Raw genomic sequence first — 24,903 nt, 5'->3', positions numbered from 1 at the left:
CACGCCATTGTCTATCTCTAAAACCTACAGTGGCTAGAATTGAACCATCAACTACAACAGCCTCAACTATACATGAATCACTCCATTGTAAACCATCCACTTTCTTGCCCTGCTTTCTCAACTCTCATCTCTTCTTTCACACCAAACCATGCACTTCGTAGCTCAGAACAATACCTCCTACAGGTCTACAAAACCAACAAAACCATTCTCAAATGTCTCTATAATCTGTCACCAATGCATTGAATAAACCGCCACTATACTTAAGATTGATCACCAACTCAAATTGTTTCAAAGAAACATTAAAAGACTTTTTAATTCTTGCACTTACCCCTGCACAGACCTTAATTAATGCACCTCTCCCCTCCACCTTAACTAACCTTTTTCCTTCCTATTAATCTACTGTCCGTTATTTCCCCATTTCTTCTTCTGCTCCCTGAAACAGGCTATACTTTACAACCTCTGTTCACACACTATTGTTGAAATCTACTACTAAATCGACTCATAACCTACATCTGTATGATATGTGCTATGACTATGCAAAAGATGACACTGTACTGAGGGTACTATCCTACTGTATTATATTATTATCACTGTGACTATCTTAAGGAAATAACTGTATACAGTAACACTGTTTATTATTACCATTATAATTATGATTTGTTAAATTTCTGAAATTATACTTTTGGAGCTTTTCTCCTCAGGTCTCCAATGAAAATGGTATTTTGGTCTAACCCGGCCAACAAATGTCAAATAAATAAATAAATAAACAAATAAATAAATACAACTTTCATTACATGTCAAGCAGAGTAGCACCTTTGCCACCTTTAAGGTAAACCTAGATAAATGGATGGGTAGCCTCAAATTCTTGCCCATTCTAGCTTGTCTTGCCCACGTTGAGGGTATTGGAAATTTTGAATATATCTCATTTTTCTTGTTAGGCTTGAATGATCGGCAGACTGGTTGCCTGGTACATACCTTACCTATAATATTAGATAGAAAGGCAGAAAAAAAGTATAAATACATATAAGTATAGATATAAATAAACAATTGTAGAGATAAATATATAGATATACAGATATCTAAATATAACTATAGAAATATATAATGTAAGCAATTCATCAGGTGCGTGCTGGCTTATAAAAAACTTTGCTTGATACAATAACTACTTTCTACTTTACTGTTTATCTCACAGGTTTAAGATATGCAAGTAAAACTTTACAGTATTCTTAAAAAACAGTTTGTTCAAAGCATCAGAAAAAGGACTTCAGAATCTGCACCCCTAGATGTGAGCAATATATTTGGTGCTTACAACATAAATTTCATGGAACAATTTAGAGTACATTAAACAATGTACATAGTAGGTGAAGTAAATTAGACCTTTGCTGCACAGTAAACATTGAGTACGAATGAGCTCTATAAGGAAAGGACTTGTATTACAGGACCCCCAATAATTTAATAGTTGGTCTCTTCCACTATGATATCTTCATAAGAGTAACAGGAAGTTGGCATGGAAATGTGTGATTTTATTTTCAGTAGATCTCTGAAGGAAAAGTGAAAGACATGCTCCTTTAATGGATACCGTTGCAGATGCCATGTGCATTTACACCCTACTAATTTCATTCTGTTGGTTTTCAGCATCAGGACCCTGCTTCATTTGGTGCCGACTCACTCTTGGTGAAAACTTCCAAGCATTACCTAAACATCCGTTACAGTTTGCTACCATATTTATACACACTTTTTTTCTATGCACATACCAGAGGAGATACAGTTGTACGTCCAGTTCTTCATGAGTAAGTCTTAAACTAAATATTAAATTTTGAAATGCTTTAGTATCACCCATACGAATTGTAGAATTCAATCTTTTTATCTGCTTTAATGACTCAGTGTATGCTTTATATATAATTAAAGATGAAGTTAAGAGTTTATAGTTATGGTAAACATACAGAAATTACATGCAATCTGTTTCACATTAAGGGTGTGAAGAAGCCAAAAACAAAGAACATTTAGGTGCTTTCATAAGTGATACTTGTAGTGGGTGATGTCTTGCTATAGGTTATTTCAGTAGCTTTTGAGTTAAACAAGATCCATGTACCTGGTTAACTCAAACACTGCTTATTTAAAACACTATAATGGGATGTTAATGGGCACCGCCCCTCCTTACTAATAGAATGATACAGATGGAGAAATTTTGTATTTTTATTAAATCTTCCAGATTGTGAAGCACTAGTTTATAACCCATTCTATAAGTCAGACAGCAAGATGGCATGAGTGTGAATGTCAAGCAATGCAATTGTTTGTTAAAGTTTCAAACAGGAATGAGATACATGAAGAACAGTTTAGCAAATAACCAGCCTTCATTGTGGTACAGTTTGTTGATTCTGTGATTATCATATCTCAAGCTCCCATAAGAAAAGTTCTTGAAAAAACACTTGATACCATGGTGTAGTATTCTAAGTTTGCATTCTGAATCACTCTTACAATAACAGACACAGGCACTGTCATCAAAGTACTTAACACAGATTATCATGAACGTGAGAGAAAAGTAAATAATGCAGAAAAGAGAATAAAATAGCAGGCTAAATATCTCCAGGCATGTTCTTTATGTCCTTTTCCTCTATGTTACCTGATGTCTATCAGCTCTACCATACTTTGGCTTGTCCAGTCATTCTTTTTCATGGATTATATTCAGCTGTAGGAGCCGTCTTACTGGCAGCCTTTAAGGGTTTTGTTGCTAGGGCCCAAATCGTACCTACTGGGTGAAAGGACATCTGACCTGCTTCATCACAGGGTTCACTGTTTGATTACTTGCTTCTGTCTACAAGTAATGAAGGCTACCACTCATTGGTTGATTGTGGAGCTGAACACCTATATCCATGTAACTTTTGTGCTTATTGCCCATCTTTTAGGGGATTGTCTCAACTCTTGATGTGTTCCCACCATAACCTCAGTGTAACTATGCTTATTGTCTCCATTGTCTCCAAAACTTCTCCATAGTGTTCTGTCAGACTTCCAAACTGCTAAATGAATCTGAATCACTTGGGTTACAGTCAAGGCTTTATCTTTATAAGCCAATGGAACCAGCTATCTATCTATATCTATCTATCTATATATGTATGTATATATAAATATATATATATATATATATATATATATATATATATATATATATATATATATATATATATATATATATATATATATATATATATATATATATATATAAAACAGAGAAAACAAAATCCAAACATTATTCCTGCCAAATGAACAATAATTATTTTTATTGAATATTTTTTTCACAAAGAGATATGGTTGCATATCCATTTGAGAACCTTTTACTATAAAATGGCAACTGCCTTTTTTTTACCTGCAACTTTGGTTACCATCAATGCCACCTCTTGTCTTTTCTTGGTCTGCAGTATGTTGTGTTATGATCGCTGATTCTAGTTTCACAACAAATCATGTCATACTTTACTCACAGTACCTAAATGGCTCTACTTACTGATCTTTCCTATCTGTAGTGTCACTTTTATTTAACCTCTGTCTTCCTATCACCTATTGTTCACTTTTCTACTTACCTTTGCTGACTATATCAGGCTGGAGTGGAAGAACGACTGCATGACATTCTGATCATGGCTTCCTTTCAGAAGTGCATGACCTGTAGTTGCATGCCCCACAAATCTAAAAGTAAAGTGCAATAGCATAGGAAATTCAGTCTTGAAACTCACTGTAAACTCATTGCATTTTCATTAAATCCTTTTTGCCGGTGGGGCTCATGCAAAAAAAAAAAAAAAAAAACCTTGAGTGTGTACACTTACTCTGAGGCTGCTGTTTGTTAGAGTAAGGGAAACAGTTCAGCTTACTGCAGCCCTGAACTTGGTAGATTTTATCCATATTTGCAAAATACATTCCTGTTATTCTAAGTATTGCAAATATTGTCTTCAGAATTTCAGTAGGGTCCCTTCGATCATACATGGTATTCTGCTTGCTAACCCGTGCTTGGTCTCTGATCCCTTCGATCATTCTTGATATTCTGCTTGCTAAACCATGCTTGGTCTCACAATTATACCTATGCCTTTACTTCTCCACCATCACCTATTTTCAGATCTTTTGCACATACCCCTCAACATAGAAACATCAAAAATTTGGACAAGTTCCATTTAAAATAGGTACAAATCGGTACGCTGGTTAACATAAAATTTTCATACATACGTAACCTCGCCCACTCCAATGGAATTGTAGGATACCAACTTTCAAATGCAAATTGAAGAACAGACAACCAATGTATGGCACCAGAGTCCCCCTGCAGCCATTCCAATGTCCTATTACCTGGCTATTTCACCCTATTTACCATAAACACTAATGTGCATACCGCTTTACTTCTACAATGATTATTTGGATTTTATTTTTACATTTTATAGCACAATACTCAAACACTAATGGACATCTGCTAAACAAAACAATACTGTCTCACAATGAAAACAGACTTAGCACTAAATCTTCTCTGCCTTTGAAACTCACGTTCATTGAAACAGCATTGAAACCCACACCACATTCAAAGAAAATGCATCTGGCCAGTGGTGGATAAAGATTAACTTTGGGATGTTTTCAAATCATACGCACCTTGCACACAAAACAAGAAACATATACATGTTCTTTGATAAATTATATTCCTTGTATAACACAGCACACTTGCTAGAGATAAAGTGCATTTTAAATGTATTGTTTGAACATTTTTCCAGTGGGCAATGAAACAAAATGCATGAACCAATAATGACAAAACTGCCCAAGTCAGAAAATTTCCATCATAAAAGTCTACTTACACACACACACACACACACACACACACACACACACACACACACACACACACACACACAAATTATATATATATATATATATATAGAGAGAGAGAGAGAAAGAGAGAGAGAATGGCAGTAGCGTAAGCCATGGGCATCTTGCATAGCTTCTCAAACTTATTTTCAATTTCAGTTTTTTGCTTAACTTACTCTGATTTGTGTTATCAGACCAACTCAATAGCTGTAAGTGCACAACAAAATAATCTAGGTGAACTGCATGTTTTAAGACTTCCAATTTTTAGTACAAGTACTGACAGAGCCTCTCCTATATTCATCCTTAAGCATCAAAACTATCATTGTAATCCTGGTGCTGTTAACTTGCCACTCTTGTTTCTCCACTGTCTGCAGTGGACAAATATGTGTTTTATCTTGAATGCTGGAAAATGTACTGTACTCATTTAAAAATATTTTTCTTATAATGCACAGAACATAATTATGATTTTCTGTTCCTGAATTTGGGTTAATGATATTTTTTCCTCTTTCCACTGAGGCACAAATGCCCTTGTGCATGACATTTTCTCACTTCTGTTGTATCTGTAGCTACATCCTTGACTTGTTACACCCACTCTCTTTAAAAGTACAACAAAATAGTACAGTAATGCATCTACGTCCTGTGGAAGTAGAACCCACAACCTTCTGCATCAAATGCAATAATTTAACCTGTTATGCTATTAACAATGCAAGCTGACTCATCATAAGCAACACTAAATCTCTCTTTCCCTGAAGCTCTCAGCTCTTTGTAAATTCCGGTCAACACTCAACTGTATCTTTCAACTTTGCAGCACAAAAAATCTGGAAAAAGCCAAAATTTATTGGGGGGGGGGAGCCCAAAAATCTGGGGCACATTTTAAGCATTGTGTGTATAATTTTGGAAAGTTGCTAAATAAAATTCTGTGTTGACACCAAGCACTTGACTGCCAAGTCTTGGACCCAGTGCCCTATACATCACAGTCAGAGCAACATACCACTCTGCCAAATCAGCAGCTCTCAAAATAGCAGAAAGACTAAAACTTAAATGGCTATCGTTTAGTGAATAAAGTTATCACTTCTCACCATACCTCTCAACCTATTAGCACAAAAAAAAACTGGACAAAGCTAATAATGGGGGAATACAGCCCAAAAATAGGGGCAGATTTCAAATACTGATCTTATAAACTTAGAAAATTGCTAGAATAAAAGGTTTTGTGTTACTGTGTATTTTCTGAAGAATATGAAGTCTGAAATTCAAATGCTTGTCATTATTTACTGAAGTCAATCCTTCACTGAAATCCAGAAAACCACAGATTTTATGAGAGACAGAATAAAAATATGAGACATAAATCTGGAAAGTTTTCAGAAGGGGTGGAGGGTAGGGACTTTAGACTCTTGTTACCTGTACCCAAAGTACAAGGTTTGAACCTGAGTATCTCCTCTAGCCACCAGTGTAACTGTTATAAAGACATGTGCATATGTTTGCACAGTTTAGTACTGATTTTTCCACTTATATCTAGGTCATTTTACAATTTTTCCACTCAATATCATTACAAACGTCTGTAAAATTCTTCTTTTACATTTTCTAGTGCTTATCATCATCCTTATTACATGCTTGTGTTTTCTCATCACCCCTTATTTGTTATTAAATTATGTGCAATATTTATGCAGTGATATTTTTAGATTGCTGCACCAGTTTATAATTTCATGTATGCCTTGACTTTAATAGTTTAAACATTGTGTGTGTGTGTGTGTGTGTGTGTGTGTGTGTGTGTGTGTGTGTGTGTGTGTGTGTATATATATATATATATATATATATATATATATATATATATATAGGTATAGGTTCCCTATTATATGATCGAACAAGCATTCTTTTGAATGCGTCTAGATCGAACTTGAATGCACAAAACGGCAAAATACCAAAACGGTATATGAGAGAATTCTTTCCCTGGGAAAGAAATAGCTTGGCTGTCTTCATTATTTTAATGTTTTCATCACTGTAGTGTGATCTCAGAGTTGAAATATTTAAGTAGGGTGGGTGTGGCGGCACAGCCCCCCATGTAGGGGGGTGTGGTGGGCAAAGCCCCCCACTTTATGTAATGTTTTAAAGTTTTATTTTTTCATTTTTGGAACAGAGATTTTTTTTAAGTGTTCTAAATGTTTGGGATTGTAAGCTTTCGCTTACATGGGGTCGATAAATCAGCATTTGCTTTTTTAAGCATTCGCTGATTTAATATAGACCATATATATATATATATATATATATATATATATATATATATATATATATATATATATATATATATATATATACTACCTATGTCCAAGATAATGAAGTAATGATTGATAAGGTTCTTCAGACCAGCCACATACCAGGTTTACAAAAACAAATACACATCAAGGCCAGGATTCAAGGAAATTGGCTGCGACCATGTCAACTGCTTACCACAGGTAAGACAAATGTACGCAATCACGGAAAAAAGTGATTCTGAAACATCTGTAACTGCAATGAGGAAGACTTTATTATTCATTTCCCTGAAGTGCTTTTTATTACTGCCCATGCAAATTAGCACCTTCTGGCAGTAATCCTCCAGCAGCCCATGTATTAGTTTGGCACAGGCAACTGATAAACAGTAACACATACAATAATGACAAGCGCACACACACACACACACACACACACACACACACACACACACACACACACACACACACACACACACACACACACACACACACACACACACACACACACACACACACACACACACACACACACCCTCTGCTGCTGCTCTTCCTACCTTGTCCAGTCTTCAAATGAAAATGGTGGCTCATGCTTCCATAGCATAGATTTCCAGCTCTTCTTCATCCATACTTCTCATCAAACAGCTCTTCCATAGGCAGCAGCATATCAAAATGAAAATGGCTTCTTCTATAGATATCTAGCCTTGCTTCATGATTATTCCCACCAAGGAGTGTAGCCTCCCAGACATCTCAAATGCGCAGGTGAAAGCTGCTCTCTCTAATGCTAAAAACACAGCATCAATGGGACCGGATGGTGTCCCCGGCTGTGTGCTACACGAGCTAAATGAGGAATTAAACCCACACATAAGGCAGCTGTTTAATCTCAGCCTTACCACAGGATACGTGCCCAAGGAGTGGCGTATGGCAACTGTGGTCCCACTCCACAAAGGCGGTGCCTCTACAGACCCTGGTAATTACCGCCCCATAAGCTTAACAAGTCTAGTCTGCAAAGCTGTGGAGAGGATCATAATGGAGCTCATAAACAAAGATATAGGGGACTTGCAGACATTGGACCCGACCCAGTTTGGCTTTGTCAAGGGCAGATCATGCCTTTTGAACTTGGTCGACTTCTTCGAAACAGTCACCAAGGCCATTGATGAGGGAAAGGCAGTCCATACAGCCTACCTTGACCTTGCAAAGGCGTTCGACACAATACCCCACTCAGGTATTGTAGAAAAACTTACCAGCTTAAATGTAAACCCATATGTCACAAGATGGGTTGCAAACTGGCTTAAGGACAGAACCCACAGGGTTAGAGTTGCTGGCGCTATGTCAGACTCCAAGCCGGTCACAAGTGGTGTCCCACAGGGCTCGGTCCTTGGCCCCTATTGTTCGGCATCTACTTCTCAGAAGTACAGGCCAACATGGGAGGACTTTGGCTGACAAAGTTTGCAGATGACTGCAAACTGGGCCATAGTGGAAAGTGCATCGGACACGGATATCCTTCAGAAGGGACTCACGGAAACAGATAGCTGGTGCCAGAGCCATGGCCTGAAGTTAAACGCCAAAAAATGTATAGTCATACCCTTCGGGAAAAACAAGGTAACCCCAAGCTACCATATAGGTGGCAATCCACTAAGCATAGAAGAGGTTATCAGGGACCTGGGGACCCAGGTTGACAGTGGCCTTTCTTTTGACACTCATGTTGCTAAAGTGGTTAGAAAGACCTTCTACATTGCCCACCTGATCATGAAGGGATTCACATCCAGATCTAGTGAGGTCATTGTTCCCCTGTACTCTTCATTTATCAGACCAATGATCGAGTACAATGCCCCATTCGGGATGTATCTCACCCGACATCTGCAGCAATTGGAGAGACCCCAAAAGTTCCTCACCAAAAGGATAAAGGGACTCCAAAATCTGTCATATGCTGCCAGATTGAAGAAACTCCAGCTCTATTCAGTCACATACCGTCTGCTCAGAGGTGACATGTGCCTGACATACAAGGCCATGTCCAACCCGGAATTAATGGACATGCTCCACCTCAAAAAATCCAAATCCACCAAAACCACTAGAGCAAGTGACTTAAACCTTAACACGGATATAAATAAGACGTGCTGGAGGGATAGATTTATCACTCAGAGGCTCCCTATGCTGTGGAATAAAATCCCAGTTCATGTGAGGCAGAGCACCTCGCTGGCTCTGTTCAAGGGAAATCTTGACCTGTGGATGGGAGATCGTAGGTTTACCCTGGGAATCATCTCTGTGTCACTGCTGGACAGAGGCACAACAAACTAATGGGCACAGTATTTTTTCATATAAGGGGTGGCGTAAGCCACAAAACTTTGGGCTAGGCTTATAAATGCCTAAGGGCAGATAGCCTAGTATAAACCTATGAACCTATGAACCTATAAGGAACCTTTGAGCAGCCGGAAATGCACGCACGTTGAGCTTCAACAAAATTCTGACAGGCTGGGAGGCCATTTCACGTGATGATATCAGCTCAAAAAAACAGGAAATAAAATTTAAAATAAAGGCGCTGGGAAATTTGGAAATTAAGGGGTGCCACACAGGAATCGTGGCACCCCAGTATTTGGACTCCAGAGCTCGGTAAAAACCGAGTAATTCGGTATGGTTGGGAGGTATGCTTCTGCATCATTCTAAGTTTATATCTGTCACTGAACTCACTACAAGCATCAAATACCATCTTTGATCAGTTTCAGTCTCAGTCCCCTTATTTTCTCCTCTTCACGTCTCAAATCTTTGCTCAAGAATTCTGGAAAAAGCCAAATATATATAACTATAGATATAGATATAGATGTATAAAATGGTTGTGCGAAAAGCCCAGAGTTAGGGATAAATGCTAAACATTTACTCTAGTACAATTATCAAAGTTTTAAAGAACAACAGATTTTGCAGCAACATCCATTTTCGGAAGCATAAGTTGTATGAAACTAGGGGGACCCCAACAGTTTGGTATATACTTCTCAGAAGTTGAGGTCAAAACTAAATGGTTGTGGCTGACCAAGTCTGCAGATGACTGCAAAGTTGGTGAAATCATTGAATCCCCAAATTATGTCAGTATACTCCAGGAGAGTCTCATGCAGACCGGTGACTGTTGTATTAATCATGGTCTCACAAAATGCAAAGAAATGCATCATCATTCTCTTCTTTGCAAACAATGCTGCCTCACACTATCAGATCAAGAACAATACCCTAAGCACCCATGAAGTGGTAAGAGACTTGGGATGACAAGTTGACTTTGACCTTAACTTTGACCACAATGTGTCTCCTGTAGTAAAGAAAGCTTTCTACACAGCACACTTGATTAGTAAAGGCATCACCTCGAGACCAAAAGAAGTTATAACCCCTTATACTTGGCACTTATCTGGCCCATAATTGAGTATAATGCCCTGTTTGCCATGTACTGTACTAAACACCTAGAAGAATTAGAGACACCACAGAGGTTTCTAACAATGATCAAGGAGATTCAGCATGTGCCTTACACAGACTGACTAAAGTCCTTGTCACTATGCAGTGTTTCTTATAGACTTCTTTGGGGAGACTTATGCCTGGCCTACAGAGCAATCCAAGACCCAAACGTAATGGACTTGCTGCATATCTTTAAATCAAATTGGACTAGAGCTACCAATTGCAGGGATATAAATATGGCCTGTGACTTTAAAAGGACATGCTGGAGGGGACCCAATTATCTCCCATTGAATGACGTGCCTTTAGAGCAGGCTACCAATTCATGTGAAACAGAGCACCTCTATGACACTGTTCAAGAGGAATCTAGATGAGTGGATAGGACACTGTAAATTCTTACCAGGGATAGAGTCCACAACCCTTCTGGACATGGGCAGTCATCACTAAATACAGTCTTGGGTACTGACTAGCATTTCTATGTTATTACATTGGGATGGAACTCCTAGGCTTAGAATGACCTCCGGGTCAATAGCACAGTAATTTCCTATGATCTTATGATCCTATGATATACGGCCTTATTTACAGACTGCAGTTTTCAGTTACTGAACAAATGATTAAACATTCTGCAAGGAACAGTGCAGAACTATGAGGCAAAATCAGAGATGTTCTGCAAAATCAGGGAGTGTTAGGCAGCAACCTCTTACTTGAGGTCCTCATTCTTTTCATAAACATCTGGTATTCTATCCACATTGCTCTTTTCTCTGATTTTAAAAGGTTTAATTTCTTACTCTATATGCAGTACATAAACTTTCAAAGCTCATGTTTTTGCTTATCTTTATGACGTTCACTTCTCCTTCTTTCTTTAGTTCTTTCTCCTGTCTTCACTCTTTTCCTCTCCTCATTCAAAAATGGTTTTCATTTCCTTATTTCCATTTATTCAGTTGTATATTATATCTTTCACGTCTGACTTCTTTCTGTTTAGTTCTGTTTTGGAAAATATCTTTCTCTGTTGCCAAAATCTTGGTGCTCGACCTCCATCCACCTTTTATGACAGTTAAGGAAAATCAACATTTGAAGTGTGAGTCACACATTTGCTTCCTTTGAACAGACAGTTTCCTTTATCAATTTAACTCAGAGGGATAAAACTGCAAATCTCCTTCATCCTGTAGTTCTAGTTTACCTAATTTGTCATTTAACTCTGAATGACAAAATATAAATGAGTTTCATCCTACAGTTCTGGTTCTGATTCCATGAATTTCCACTTGCAGAATGTGTGACCCTGATCATGTTCCTTAAAAAAGATGGGTCCCCTCAATCACCCAAAAAAGGGCACACTAATCAATTAGGATTACCCAGTTAACTAATAAAGAAAATAAAATCCTTATGTAGAATGTATACTAAAGTCGACATTTGGGTAGGTTAAAAATATAATAAATAAATAAATATACATACATGCATAAATAAATAAAATGAAGGGATGCTACCCTTCAGCAGACTGACCTGATTCTTGTCACCTCCACTGCACATAGCCTCCACAATATTTGTTCTGAATGGTTTCTATGAAAGTTATGTTATTTGTTTTATTTTTGCAAAATTTAATTTTTGCCTTCTGCACCTTCCCACTATATTGCCTTCAAAAATGTCTCCCATTCATCTGTCTTCTGAAATGTATCCCTTCTAAGCAATGTAATACTAGTTGTGGTGAAATCTCATTCTCTGATACTGGGGATTTAATGTAAATAGGGAGAGTTTCAAACTTCTCTGGATTCAACTAATGCTAATACAAAATTGTCACTGAAAAAATACAAAAGATTATATTTGCAATTAGTCTTTGTCAGGATCCATCTCCATTAAATTTGTGCAGTACCAGCATCCCCTGCTACAGTGAGTACTGTCTGACTAGATACTTAGCAATGTCCATCTGTAAGTAAATTATATTGTACAAATGAGCCCTGAAATTTAGAGTTTTGGGAGATAATTTCCTTTTGATAGTAGCTGTCTTCCTCAAAAATGTTAATCTAAATTCATTACTTGGAGAGTTAAATGAAGTTTAAATTGGTGGACTTAGAAACATGGAGTCTATAACAAAAGTACTAATGTCACCACTGGTGGTCCAGTAGATGACATCCTGAGAAGAAAACCTATCCATGCACAATGGTAGAAGGGCATACTTATGTATGACAACTCAAAGTACTCAGGTTCAAGATATAGCTGAGTAAATACAGTTAAGATTCAACGATGAGCTTAAAGAAACTGAAACACTCCCAGATGCCTTGAAATTGGAATTTAGTTTATGTAATGGAGCTGATGTTTAATAACTTTTATTTATTCAAACAAATTAGCCAGATACATTCAAGGAAAATTATGAGCAAGTTAAACTTTTTGATTCCTTCTAAATAAAGCTTTCTAAGAAAATGTACTCTTTGTTTATATGATATGCTGTTTTCTTTATTTCTTCTTTCAACTTTACAACTAGAAGCATAACTGGTTCTTTTATTGACAAGAAGGAATAGATATTTGAGAATCAATACCTTAGTTAATAACTTTTTGTATGTTTTTGCCACCATGTCTGGCAATTATCAAGCCAACTCTTCAGGGTCCATCATACAGTCAATCATAATGACTGTTTGTGCCTTCAGAGGTGTTCCAGCCAAGAGTGCATTTTTTAAGTCCTATTTTCTGTCCTTGAGCTGGGGACATGTAAGTTACATTACCACAGGGGCCACTACACTTCCCCATGCACATGCATACTTTAGTGCACTTGGAGAGAAAGGCTGCTATAGTCACAGCTTGATGAGCAGAAAACGCACCTATGACCTCCGCCAAACATTGCTGCCTCTCCTCTCTAGGACTGCAGCATGGAATGGATCTGTTCTGCTCTTCTCCCTGTGGATATGCATACCTATTCTCCTTATACTAGTTGCAGCAGACACCTGTGCTACTAGTTGAATGTTGACCACCTGGGTTTTAATCAGAGCTTTACCTCTCTACGCCCATACCTTCATTAGTACTTTGAAGAAATGTAAAGATAATGTTTCTCTTAAGTCTTTAAAAACTAGAGTGGTCAAGCTACTACAGTGAGTAAAGATTTGTATCCCCTATCTTTTTTTAAATGTGGAGCATCATGATTTTCTTCATTTTACACATATCATAGGTTTATTATGACATCTCTTTAAAATACATACATGATAACAGACTGACAAAAAAAGCAGCTGATTGAAAAGGAAGGAGCCAAATAATTAACAGAAATGTACAAAAAGAATAATTAACAAGGTAGGGTGGGCCAAGAAAATAGTGTTATCACTATTTTGTATACCAGTATTATTTATTCAGAGTGGTATATTTCAGTTTGTAGTGGACTTAAAAGAGCAGTATTATCAGTCATAAACTAAGAACTGTCAGTGATTGCTTCTACAGATAGTGCTCCTGTCATATCCAGCCCAAGCTGCTTCCATAAAGAGCTTCAAGTTATCTTTTAGATCTCAGTACTTTTCTCTGATGCTTATATAAACTTCACATTAGCACAATTGCTATAAGGGAAAGTAAATTCAACTATGGCCCAAGCAGGTTATATTTGTTAAATAATACACTGCATTCACATATGTAGTGTAAGATTGTCAGAGCGTTTCTCATTGTCTCACAACAGTAAGGCATAAGAAGTTATCTCTGCGTGGTCTGCAATTAACTTGTGCAAAAGGGGCAGCAATTCTTCTTGAATATGCATACAAACTGGTCACTCATTTATAAATATCACATGCCTTCTTTATATTCAGAGACTTTGCACATATTCGACAGGGCTCTGTAATGTTTTACTTATTGTGCCATTATGTTTACAGTATAAGAATTATTGTAAATCAGCTTGAATTTAAACAAAATCCATTCCACAAAAGAAGGATCCATTACTAATAATAGGGACCACAGGGATTTGAGATGATCTGCGTAAAAGCCACCCCAATATAACATGGAGCTATTTCCAATTTAGACTAAGTCATATTTTTACTGGCACATTTCTTGGAGTATGCCTTGACACCCTGTTTAGTTGCTTTCTCTTAAATAGTGCTGTGACTCATTTTCTCATCTCTGCTTTGTCACCTGCTCAAATCATGCAGAGGCATTCTCTAGACAAACTTTGGATTAAAGTATCAACTGTCTTTATAGATGGAGATATTTTTCGAATGAGTATTTTTAGAACCAAATTTTGGCATAACATTATTTTAATAAAAATCCATCTGTGTTTTTTTTAGTATTTACTATGAAGCACGGAGCTATTAGAATCTTTGCTTACTCTTTGGTGTGACAATCGCAACCCTGAAGTGCAGTTATTTTGTTATGCCATAAAGAATACATTCTACCTCACTTTTCATTGTGAGAACCAAAACATTTGGTTATGAGTCTCAAACTACAGAGGCTATCAGTGTGGATTCTGCTAAAGTCAACACTAAAATATGAACTCTACTAGTCTTCTTTATTCATCATACATATTGAATGTCAGAATACTCTCTCACAAGAACTAAGACCAATTGTAAATCCAAAATACTTCAAATCAAACCTTAGGACCAGCTCATACTATGCACCTCCCTGTCTTCTCCTGGCTAAATGTGGTACATCTCTACCTATCTTTCCACTGTATCTTGTGTCTGTTGGTCTTTTAGCATAATCTAAGCTTCTAGGCTTTCATCAGAAAACCTAGTAGTTTACCCACAGCTAGAAATTTGGGTCTGTATTATAAGATTGAAACTTTAGGTAGTCGAATACCTAAAGCTCGATCTGTAAATATCAAAAGCTAAAATCTGTGAACGGCCACTTCTGCAAATTTTTCATCAGGGAAAAAATGTGCTTGGCCATTAAGTGGAGTTTGCCCTTTTGTCCAATGTAGACTGATCTCGGAGTTGGTATATTTACTTTGTGGGGTGCAGGGGGCAAAGCCCTCACTTGATTAGGGTTTAAAAGTTTTTTTCTTTTATACAGCCAAAGGAATTCTTTCCCTGTGTGGAAGTGGCTGTTTGATTTTTAGCTTTCGATATTTACAGATCGACTTTAAGTATTTGACTACCTAAACTTTCGATCTCATAATATAGACCCAGAAATTCTTAGCAAACAATCTGCCTTCTAGTAGTAATACCTTTCACGTTCTATTTTACAAGTTCAACCAATGGAATTTTTAAACATTTTCATTGCTGCAGTAAAACTGAAATGTGAATCTGTGCAATTGTGGAATATAATGATTTCCAGGAATCTATCTCCTGTCTTTTTCCTTTCTTTATATTGTACACACACAGAGACACACAGACACACTCAAACACACACACACAAACACACACACACACACACATATATATATATATATATATATATATATATATATATATATATATATATATATATATATATATATATGTGTGTGTGTATAGATAGATATCTTGGGCCGAATTACGTAATGTTCCTAAAAGCTATTTACAGACAGTGCAGCATGTGGAAGAAAGACTTCAATACACCAGTTGCAGACACGATTTCAAAAAACATGCTGAAAGCACTCAGAGTACTTAAATATTCAGCATAGATTAACTATGGATTCTGCGCACACTCACACTTGTCTGATTCCAAAACACATCAGGTGAGCACAATGCAACTTAAATGTGGCAAAATGCAATACTGACTCTGTTTCTGAAATACTTGGCATATGCTATATGGGCCACAAGGAGTGATAGCTACTACTACAGATTCTGCCGTATTCTGTAAGAATACCAAAAAAGAAAAGAAGAATGCAACTGGCAGCTATGAACTGCGACAGGCTGCATTGATAAAAGCTATAAAAGAGGCTGCGTGTCCTAGTTGGCAGCCAGCCAGAGTCAGAGCAAGGCTGCAACTAAACCACTTGTCAGACCAACAACTAATTGACAGATGGCCAGACAGACAGCTGGTGCAGGCTGTGTGCAACATATGTGCCACTCACATGTCTGTGTATACCCAGTGAGGAAACCCCATCCCCCTTGAAACCAAAAAGTGTCTTAGCCTGGTTGTACTTGCATCTGGGACATTCCAGACATACATGGGGGATGCAGTGGGAGTGTCGCAGAGAACTGCCAGATGTATCCTGGTAAAATTCCTGGGAGCAATGTGCTGCAATGTGAATGAGTATATTGACTTTCCATCCACCCCCATGGAGTGGAGAATTGCAATGCCCCAGTTTTACAGTATTGCAAACTTCTCTTGTGTACTTGGTGCAATAGAATGAACACACATACTGATCAAGACATCAGTGTATCCAAATGCAGACCAATACATAAACAGAAAAGAATGGCCATCCCTGAACTGCCAAGCTGTGTGTGCAGCAGATTGTAGCATAACCAATATCATGGCAACACACCCTGACAGTGTCCATGATGCTGCCATTTGGAAGAAAGTGGATCGAGGGATGCATTCCAACAAGGTGAAATACCTGAAGTGCTGATACTGAGTTAGTACAAGAACAGAGCTAAGATGTAAGTCATGAATACCCCTCCCAACAATATCTATACTGGCCAAATGTGTGTTTACTCCTCAAAAACAAACATTATCCACTTCAGCTGTGGCTAATGACTGTGTACCATGAACCATCCAGCCCTGCAGAGGAGGTCTAAATAGAGCACATGCAACAATCAGAAAAACCAGCACCATAGAACATGTGTTAGCTGTACTGAAATCTGGGTTCAGATGTCTGGACATGTCTGGTGGTGTACTGCAATACACACCTGAGAATACAGCACACATAATAGCAGTGTGTGCCATGCTGCACAACATGCTAACAAGAGGACATTGTGGTCTTCCAGATGCAGGTGTAGGTGAATTACCCAAAGAAACCCAGATGTCTGAAAATGATACCCACAAGTATCAAGGGGGAGCAGGAAGACATAGGGGGTAGATGACACAGGCATAGGCAACATAGGGTGCATACCTCTCAACCTGTTAGAACAAGAAATCTGTACCAAGCCATAAATAATGAGGGGGAGACAAAGGCAAAATAGGGACAGTTTTTAAATATTGCTCTTACAAACTTAGAAAGGTGATAGAATAACAGGTTTTGCAATAGCATGAGTTATCTGAAGGACATGGTCTGAAAATTAAATGTCTGCCATTATTTTCTAAATTCAGTCCTTAGTGGTTTGACAGTCATTTGCCTGAAAACCACACATTTTAAAATAAACAGACCAAAAATAAGACACAAAAATCTGGACAGTTGAGAGATATGGCAAGGTGTGACCAAAAGTGGAGGCCTAGGCAACATAACAGCATCTAACCCACAACTCTGAGTCATGCAAGCAATCTGAGGGTAATGCTACTCAATGCTAGAATTCTAAACCTCAAAAGGCACTCCTTAAAATGGAGAACATCAACATCTGTGCAGTGACAGAGACCTGGTTCTAGGCTCCAAAGAGCACCCCTGCATTACCAGGCTAGAATTCATACCACACCTTTCGGCCACCTAACTTGGACTGAAGCACTAAAGGCAGAGGCGTGTCAATATCCATTAAGGATATCCACACCTCCAGGCTAGTTGCTCAGCATAATGCATCCGAGATTATCCAAGTACAACTAACTCTGGGAAAGACCGTAATGCAAATTGTAGCTTGCTACAGATCCCGCACCATGCCCCAGATTCCCACTCCTCATTTTTTGAGAACTGGAAAATATTAGGGTACAACCTAACACGCTAATAATGGGCAATTTTACCTACCCCACCATTAACTGGGAAAACTACTCATGTACCAAGTCTTGTGCTCAATGTTTTCTGGAATTCATAAATTCTAATGCCTTGGATCAACTTATCCACACCCCCACCAGGGGCAGCAATATCCTAGACCTGGTCATTACCAACATGGGCAACTGGTGTTCCACACCAGAGGTCAATTCCTTGTTGGTCAGATCTGACCACAAGCAAATCACCCTAGACATCCACATCCCAGCCTCACCCCCCATTAGGGAAACCACCGAAAAAAATTTCTCCAAAGCCAACTTCACGCTTCTTAAGACAGAAATGGCAAACTTCACGACACCAATGCTGATGGACAGTAGAGATACGACTGCTGAATTCTATACAATTGAACTTTATAAGCACTTACAAGAGTTCATGGATCATGCAATCCCTAACAGAACCAAGATGCTATCCTCCAAAAAAGGAAGCCAATCTGGTGGTCCCCTGCTATAAACAAACTCTATAACAAAAGAAAGAAACTGTTGCAAAAAGAGTAACATCCCATGATTGGAGGAACTCCGTGGTCAGCCGCAGTAATAAGCTGAGATCCCTTATAAAATCCTCCAAAGCTAGTTACGAAAACAAAATCACCACTGATTCTAACTGATTCTAAAGACAGCCACAAAGCATTCTATAGCTATGTCAAGAATCTCAATGGCAACACTCAGATCTGCTCTGAGTTACAGCACAATGGCACTAAATATAGAGAACAAACTGATATTGCCAACATCCAGGCAAATAGGTTCAGTGCTAACTTTACCCCTTTCTCATCCACTAAAAGGCCCATCTCTATACCGGAAGAATGCAAAGTACCTGTAATCATGGCTGCACAGGTAAAAAACACACTCTCCAAAGCCAAGAACACAGCATCCATGGGACCTGACAACATCCCAGGCTGTGTTCTACATGAACTACAAAACAAACTGGCACCCCACCTAAGTACCATGTTCAATCATAGCCTCACCTCAGGCTTTGTGTCCACTGAATGGCGCACAGTCGGTTATCCCACTCCACAAAGGGGGAGCCACCACAGACCCTGGGAACTACTGCCCCATTAGCCCGATGAGCCTGGTCTGCAAGGCTATGGAGCGTATCATCATGGAAATTATAAACAATGACATTGGTAATTTCCAAACTCTGGACCCTACCCAGTTCGGGTTTGTAAAAGGCAGCTCATGTCTCCTAAACCTGAAAGACTTCTTTGAAGCAGTCACCAAAGCTGTAGATGAGGGTAAGGTGGTACACACAGCCTATCTAGATCTCGTCAAGGCTTTTGACTCCATCCCCCACTCTGGAATTATAGACAAACTCACTGAACTAGGTATAAATCCCTATGTCACAAGATGAGTTGCCAACTGTGAAAGTAGCAGACTCTAAATCCAACTTCAGACCAGTGATAAGTGGAGTATCACAGGGTACAGTCCTAGGTCCTGTCATGTTTGGTATCTACTTCTCTGAAGTACAGGCTAACACAGAAGGTCTTTGGCTAACAAAGTTCGCAGATGACTGCAAACTAGGAGCCATAATCAAATCTCCTAACGATGTTGACATCCTACAAAAGGGCCTCACCAAGACAGATGCCTGGTGTCAAAGCCCAATGCTCAAGCTCAATGGCAAAAAGTGCATTGTCATCCCTTTTGATAAAAACTCTTTACCCATGAACTACCACATAGGTGGTAGTCTACTTAACACCAAAAGTGTGATAAGAGACCTTGGGACACAGGTGGACAGTAGTTTCTCCTTTGATAATCACATTGCCCCAGTAGTCAGGAAATCCTTCTACGTGGCACACCTCATCACAAAAGGTTTATCATCCAGGAAAAAAGAGGTCATTGTTCCTCTCTACTCATCACTCATTAGACCCATTATAGAGTACAATGCCCCTTTTGGTATATACCTCATAAGACATCTACAACAACTGGAAAGGCCACAAAAATACCTCACAAAGAGGATTACTAGCCTCAAACAGATGCCCTATGCAGACTGTCTCAAAAAACTCCAGCTATACTCTGTCGCATATCACCTACTCAGAGGTGATCTCTGCCTAACATTCAAATCTATGTCAAACCCAGAGCTGTTGGACATGCTCCACGTAAAGAAATCCCAGTCCCTCTGAGCTACATGCTCTAGGGACCTAAACGTTGTCACAACAATAAACAGAACATGCTAGAGAGATAGATTCCTCTCCCAGAGACTTCCCATACTCTGGAATAAACTACCTACCTATATCAAACAAAGCTCCTCATTAGCACTCTTCAAGAAAATTCTTGATGATTGTTTGGGAGATAGGAAATTCACCCCGGGGATCACTTCTGTGGCTCTGCTTGACAGGGGCACAGGAAAATAATTTTCTTGGGTGGCAAAGGCCAGGGTACCGTTTGGCTAGGCTTATATAGGCCCTAGGGCCAATATCTTAGTACCTACCTATGAACCTATGAACCTATGACAAATACACAAAAATGAGTACACAGATTAAATACTGATGCTCAGGTGTTGCCACACTACAGCAATACAGATTGCATCTTATGGCAAGTACCACTAGATGTACACACTGAGCATCAGACATAATACTATAATCATAATATATAAGATTATGAACATATACAAATCTATCACAACAGGACTTATCAGCTCAGGGAACAACTGTCACAGGTATGCATACACACTGAGATTGTTGTATGTCTCATTTGTTCATGATTGCCCTTTACCTTTATTAACTTTTTTATTAGAAAATTTACAGATTTTGGCAGAAAGCATGAGTGAGAGTTAGCATATTTTTATAATAACGGAGTTAAGGTGATATTCTGTGGTTGTCCCAAAGGTTACTGGACAGAGTTTATTATTGAAATGTATTTAAGACTGTCAGGATGCTTGAATTGTGAGATTCTTTCCATAACTTTTTTATATATATATCAAGCTTTGACAGAGATTTTTCATTACTTACAGATTACTTGACGGAAATATTCAGTGTGCCTTTACAACTGAGATACTCCTATATTCTAAGTTCACTTCTGCATATTACATTGTCATCTGCAACTTTATTGCTGACATCAGCATAATATGACAGATGCTGCAAACTTTAAGGAATCTAGCCCCTTGAGTTTGTGAGGTAAACACCTTCAGCATTATACCAACCCTCAATCAATGTAAGATTTGTTAACTGTGGAGATTTTCTTCCCAGTCCTCCCTGGAAAAAACACATGCCATGATCTAGTTGGAATTTCCTCAAAAATAAATGATAAGGAATGAATGAATGAATGAATAAATAATAATACATAAATGCAATTAGCCATTGAGTGGCATAGTCTTACAGTGTCTTTGTGTGTGTGTGTGTGTGTGTGTGTGTGCGTGTGTGTGTGTGTGTGTGTGTGTGTGTGTGTGTATATACCTAAATATTTTCATGTTTGTTTATGCATGCGCATGTATAAGAATGACAAGTGTTCTACTTATTGCTTATTCACTATTTTTTCAGTTGAACAAATGTGTACAGTTGGAACATTACTTTTATCCTGGAGATGGCGTTAACACCAGAAACTTTGTTTTCAGACATTGATTACAGCTATAGTACTGAGCAACTTTACTAATGCGATTACATTTTTCTGCTTGTCCTTTGTTTCCGTCCTGTGACCAACAGCTACTTAGTAATTAATGTCAAACACAATATTTGAAGGTAGTTAAAAGTAATAAAGAAAGTGCAGGTGAAACAGGAAGGTACTTAATCTCACATTAAACCCTGACACATGGCCAGTTTAGTGAATGATTTGTTGTCATTGTTGGGGCAGATGTTTGTCTGGCATACCATGTTTCATGAATATTGTTACTCATTTTTTTCATTTAAATAGATGTGTTATAATACACTGTGATGTAATATTGTAATTCTTTTATGTAGGTTCTTTACAGATGACAATACATTTGGAGTGGACCGTCAGTTCCTTTGGGGTCCTGCTTTTCTTATAACTCCTGTCTTGGATGCTGTAAGTCATATCCCTTGTTGTTACATTTAGCAATGAAACTCATACTGTTTATTTTTACTTTTTGTAAATTATATGAAGTAAAATCGAAAAGGAGCCTTATTTTAACCAGCATTTTCCTTTAACTAAACAATATGTTTTTCGAAGTAACAATTTTAGGGTACGATGCTTGAAGGACATAAATCTTTCGATGTATTACAGTAATGTAGACATTATCATTTTATATTACTTTCCTTGTTATATTAACTTCATCCTATAGTAAACTGATTTTTATGAATAGAAAATACAGAAAGGAATATTAAATACAATTAAGTCACCTACAGGAAAAAAATTACAATAGTATCACATGTTAATGAGAGGTTGCATTGCAGTAGTACGAACAAAGATTGCCATCAAACATAGTACAGTGCTATGGTAGAACATGGATGCTTCAGTAAGGTGGAAAGTTCCATGTCAAACTTTGGGTACAGGTTGTTGTCGTCATAAATAGGATGGGAACGTTCTATTCATGAGCAAAAAACTTTAGCCTCTGGAATACAGGACCACAATAAGGATATTTGGATGAAAGGATACAGGAAGAAAAGAGAAAATTAAAAATGGCAAAGGATGGCAGCAATGTAAATGTAATATCTCACAGCTGACTATAGGCTTAATTCTAAAACCATATAGTGAGTGTAGTGTCAAGGATTCTGGTCAAAAATGTGAAAATATCCTGTATAAAATTTTGCAGGATAAACAAAAGGAAAAAAAGACTGTATAAGGCAGGTTCTATACCTATGTTTATTTTATTTTATTTTATTTTATTTTAAGTAGAAGCATCAATTCATGTGTTCTCAGTTCTGTGCCTGAAACTAGAGGATAGTTTTCTTCCTGTTATTAGGTATGGTTTTTCAATTCAAGAAGGTATTCATTTATTTTTATTTTAATTATCACTTTGGTAGCTGAGTACATAAACTGGGAAATTTAAAGCCAAACTACTGTCACACATCACAGGAGGTTAGTACTCCTTCCTCCAAGGCTGCATCACTTACTATCCATCTTCCAACCCCTATTATTTTAGTACTCCATACAAGCCACGCAAAGTGTGATGCTTATGTAAACTTTGTAACGCCATCAAATCTAACATGTGGGTCTTAACATTCTGTGTAAGACTTAGTTAGTACCCTGTCTTAGAAAGTGACTAGTCACCTGATCATAGTGAAGCTATCCATATTTCTTTCTTCTAATTCATTCTTGTTTCTATCCCTAAGCACTTACTCTTGATATAATTGACTTACTATGTATGTATCGATATAGATATATATAGAAAGATCCGAGATCACACGACAGTAGGAAAAGGGCAATTACACGGCAACGACCAAGTGATTTTTTTCCCTAGAAAAAATATTGGTGATCTGGCCGTTCATGGAAGTTGAACTTCACTGTTTAAATGTCTCTGAAATGGCGCTTGGTGTTTTGCCATTTCTGTGACATAATTTAGACCCAGTTAACCTACTAGTGATAAAGGCAAGATGCCTGCAAAACAAGTCCCCTTTGCTTTAAAAGCACCTATAGCATAATGTTAGCATTTTATTTCCCAAAAGGCAACAGCTAGAACTGAAAAACTGGACTTGAAAAAACATTACATGGGAAGGTATTTTTTTAAGGGGGTGGTGATTAATAAAAGTCATATCTTAACTCTGTTAAGATACTTAAAACCCATGTGCCTTGCATGGAAAGATGTACAAAAGGAAAAACAAGCCTGGCTAAAATACCATACAATGAAGCATGGTAAAAAATAATTAAAAGTGTAATAAGACACAGTTAATAACAAAAGCACATTGACATATATCCTCACACAGTAGTTTTATAAAAGACTACTTTAACAAATATCCCTAAACATTAGTTTTTGTAAAGGTTACTTGAGAAACAAGTTGAGTTGTAGTAGTAAAAGTTCTTTAACATCATACATATGAGCCAGTCAGCATTAATTAATTATTACATTTTTTACATTTCTTTATTATTATTTTATATTTTATTCATCAGTGTATAAAAAAAAAGAGTAAAAAAAAAATTATGTATAATAAAGTCTCCAGACAATGGAAGATAGAGTATAATAAGCAGATTCCAATATATTGTTTATCTTGTTGATTTGGTGGGTCCCCATTAATAGAAGTGAAATAATTCCAGTATGAATCAGAAACTTTATGTTGTAAATTTAATATCAAGTAATCAATCAGTGTTGGATAGTAGTAAAAGTTCTGAGGACTGGTCCAAGCAGTAGAGTACATGGCAGCATAGGTAAGGAAGTGAACACTTAATGACAGATTACCCAGCCTGTGGGAAGGGATTTAGCAAGGGATGGCTGTATGATTGTGCACTGGGGCATGATCCCAGAAGTGCACTCCCTATGATCAGGGATTCTGAAATGTGATCCCACACAAGAAGTGCTAGGCCTTAAGCTGACTAGGGACATATGGCTGTATGATTGTGCACTGGGGCATGATCCCAGAAGTGCACTCCCTATGATCAGGGATTCTGAAATGTGATCCCACACAAGAAGTGCTAGGCCTTAAGCTGACTAGGGACATACGTACTGAGCTCAGCACAGTGGACACTATATTTTGTCTGTTAGTCTACATAGGTAGGATAACTCTGACTTCATTGTCCTATTGAATGAGTTGTCCGTGTATAACTTTCCCATCTTTATTATGCACAG

At 37.8% G+C, this 24,903-nt stretch overlaps 1 protein-coding gene across 1 annotated transcript in view; it reads left to right on the top strand.

Moving 5' to 3' along the window:
* The window catches only part of LOC122801170 (maltase-glucoamylase, intestinal-like), a 516,102-nt gene that overhangs the window by 187,718 nt on the left and 303,481 nt on the right, over nucleotides 1-24,903 (top strand). Inside the window, exons 18-19 of the mRNA XM_044070733.1 lie at nucleotides 1,636-1,790; nucleotides 22,124-22,208. Coding sequence (XP_043926668.1) covers nucleotides 1,636-1,790; nucleotides 22,124-22,208 — 240 coding nt within the window. The remainder of the gene's footprint in view (nucleotides 1-1,635; nucleotides 1,791-22,123; nucleotides 22,209-24,903) is intronic.

Source organism: Protopterus annectens, chromosome 4.part1, assembly GCF_019279795.1.
Source record: "Protopterus annectens isolate FY-2018-M chromosome 4.part1, PAN1.0, whole genome shotgun sequence".
Lineage (NCBI taxonomy): Eukaryota > Metazoa > Chordata > Ceratodontiformes > Protopteridae > Protopterus > Protopterus annectens.
This window is presented reverse-complemented; position numbering and strand designations above follow the sequence as displayed.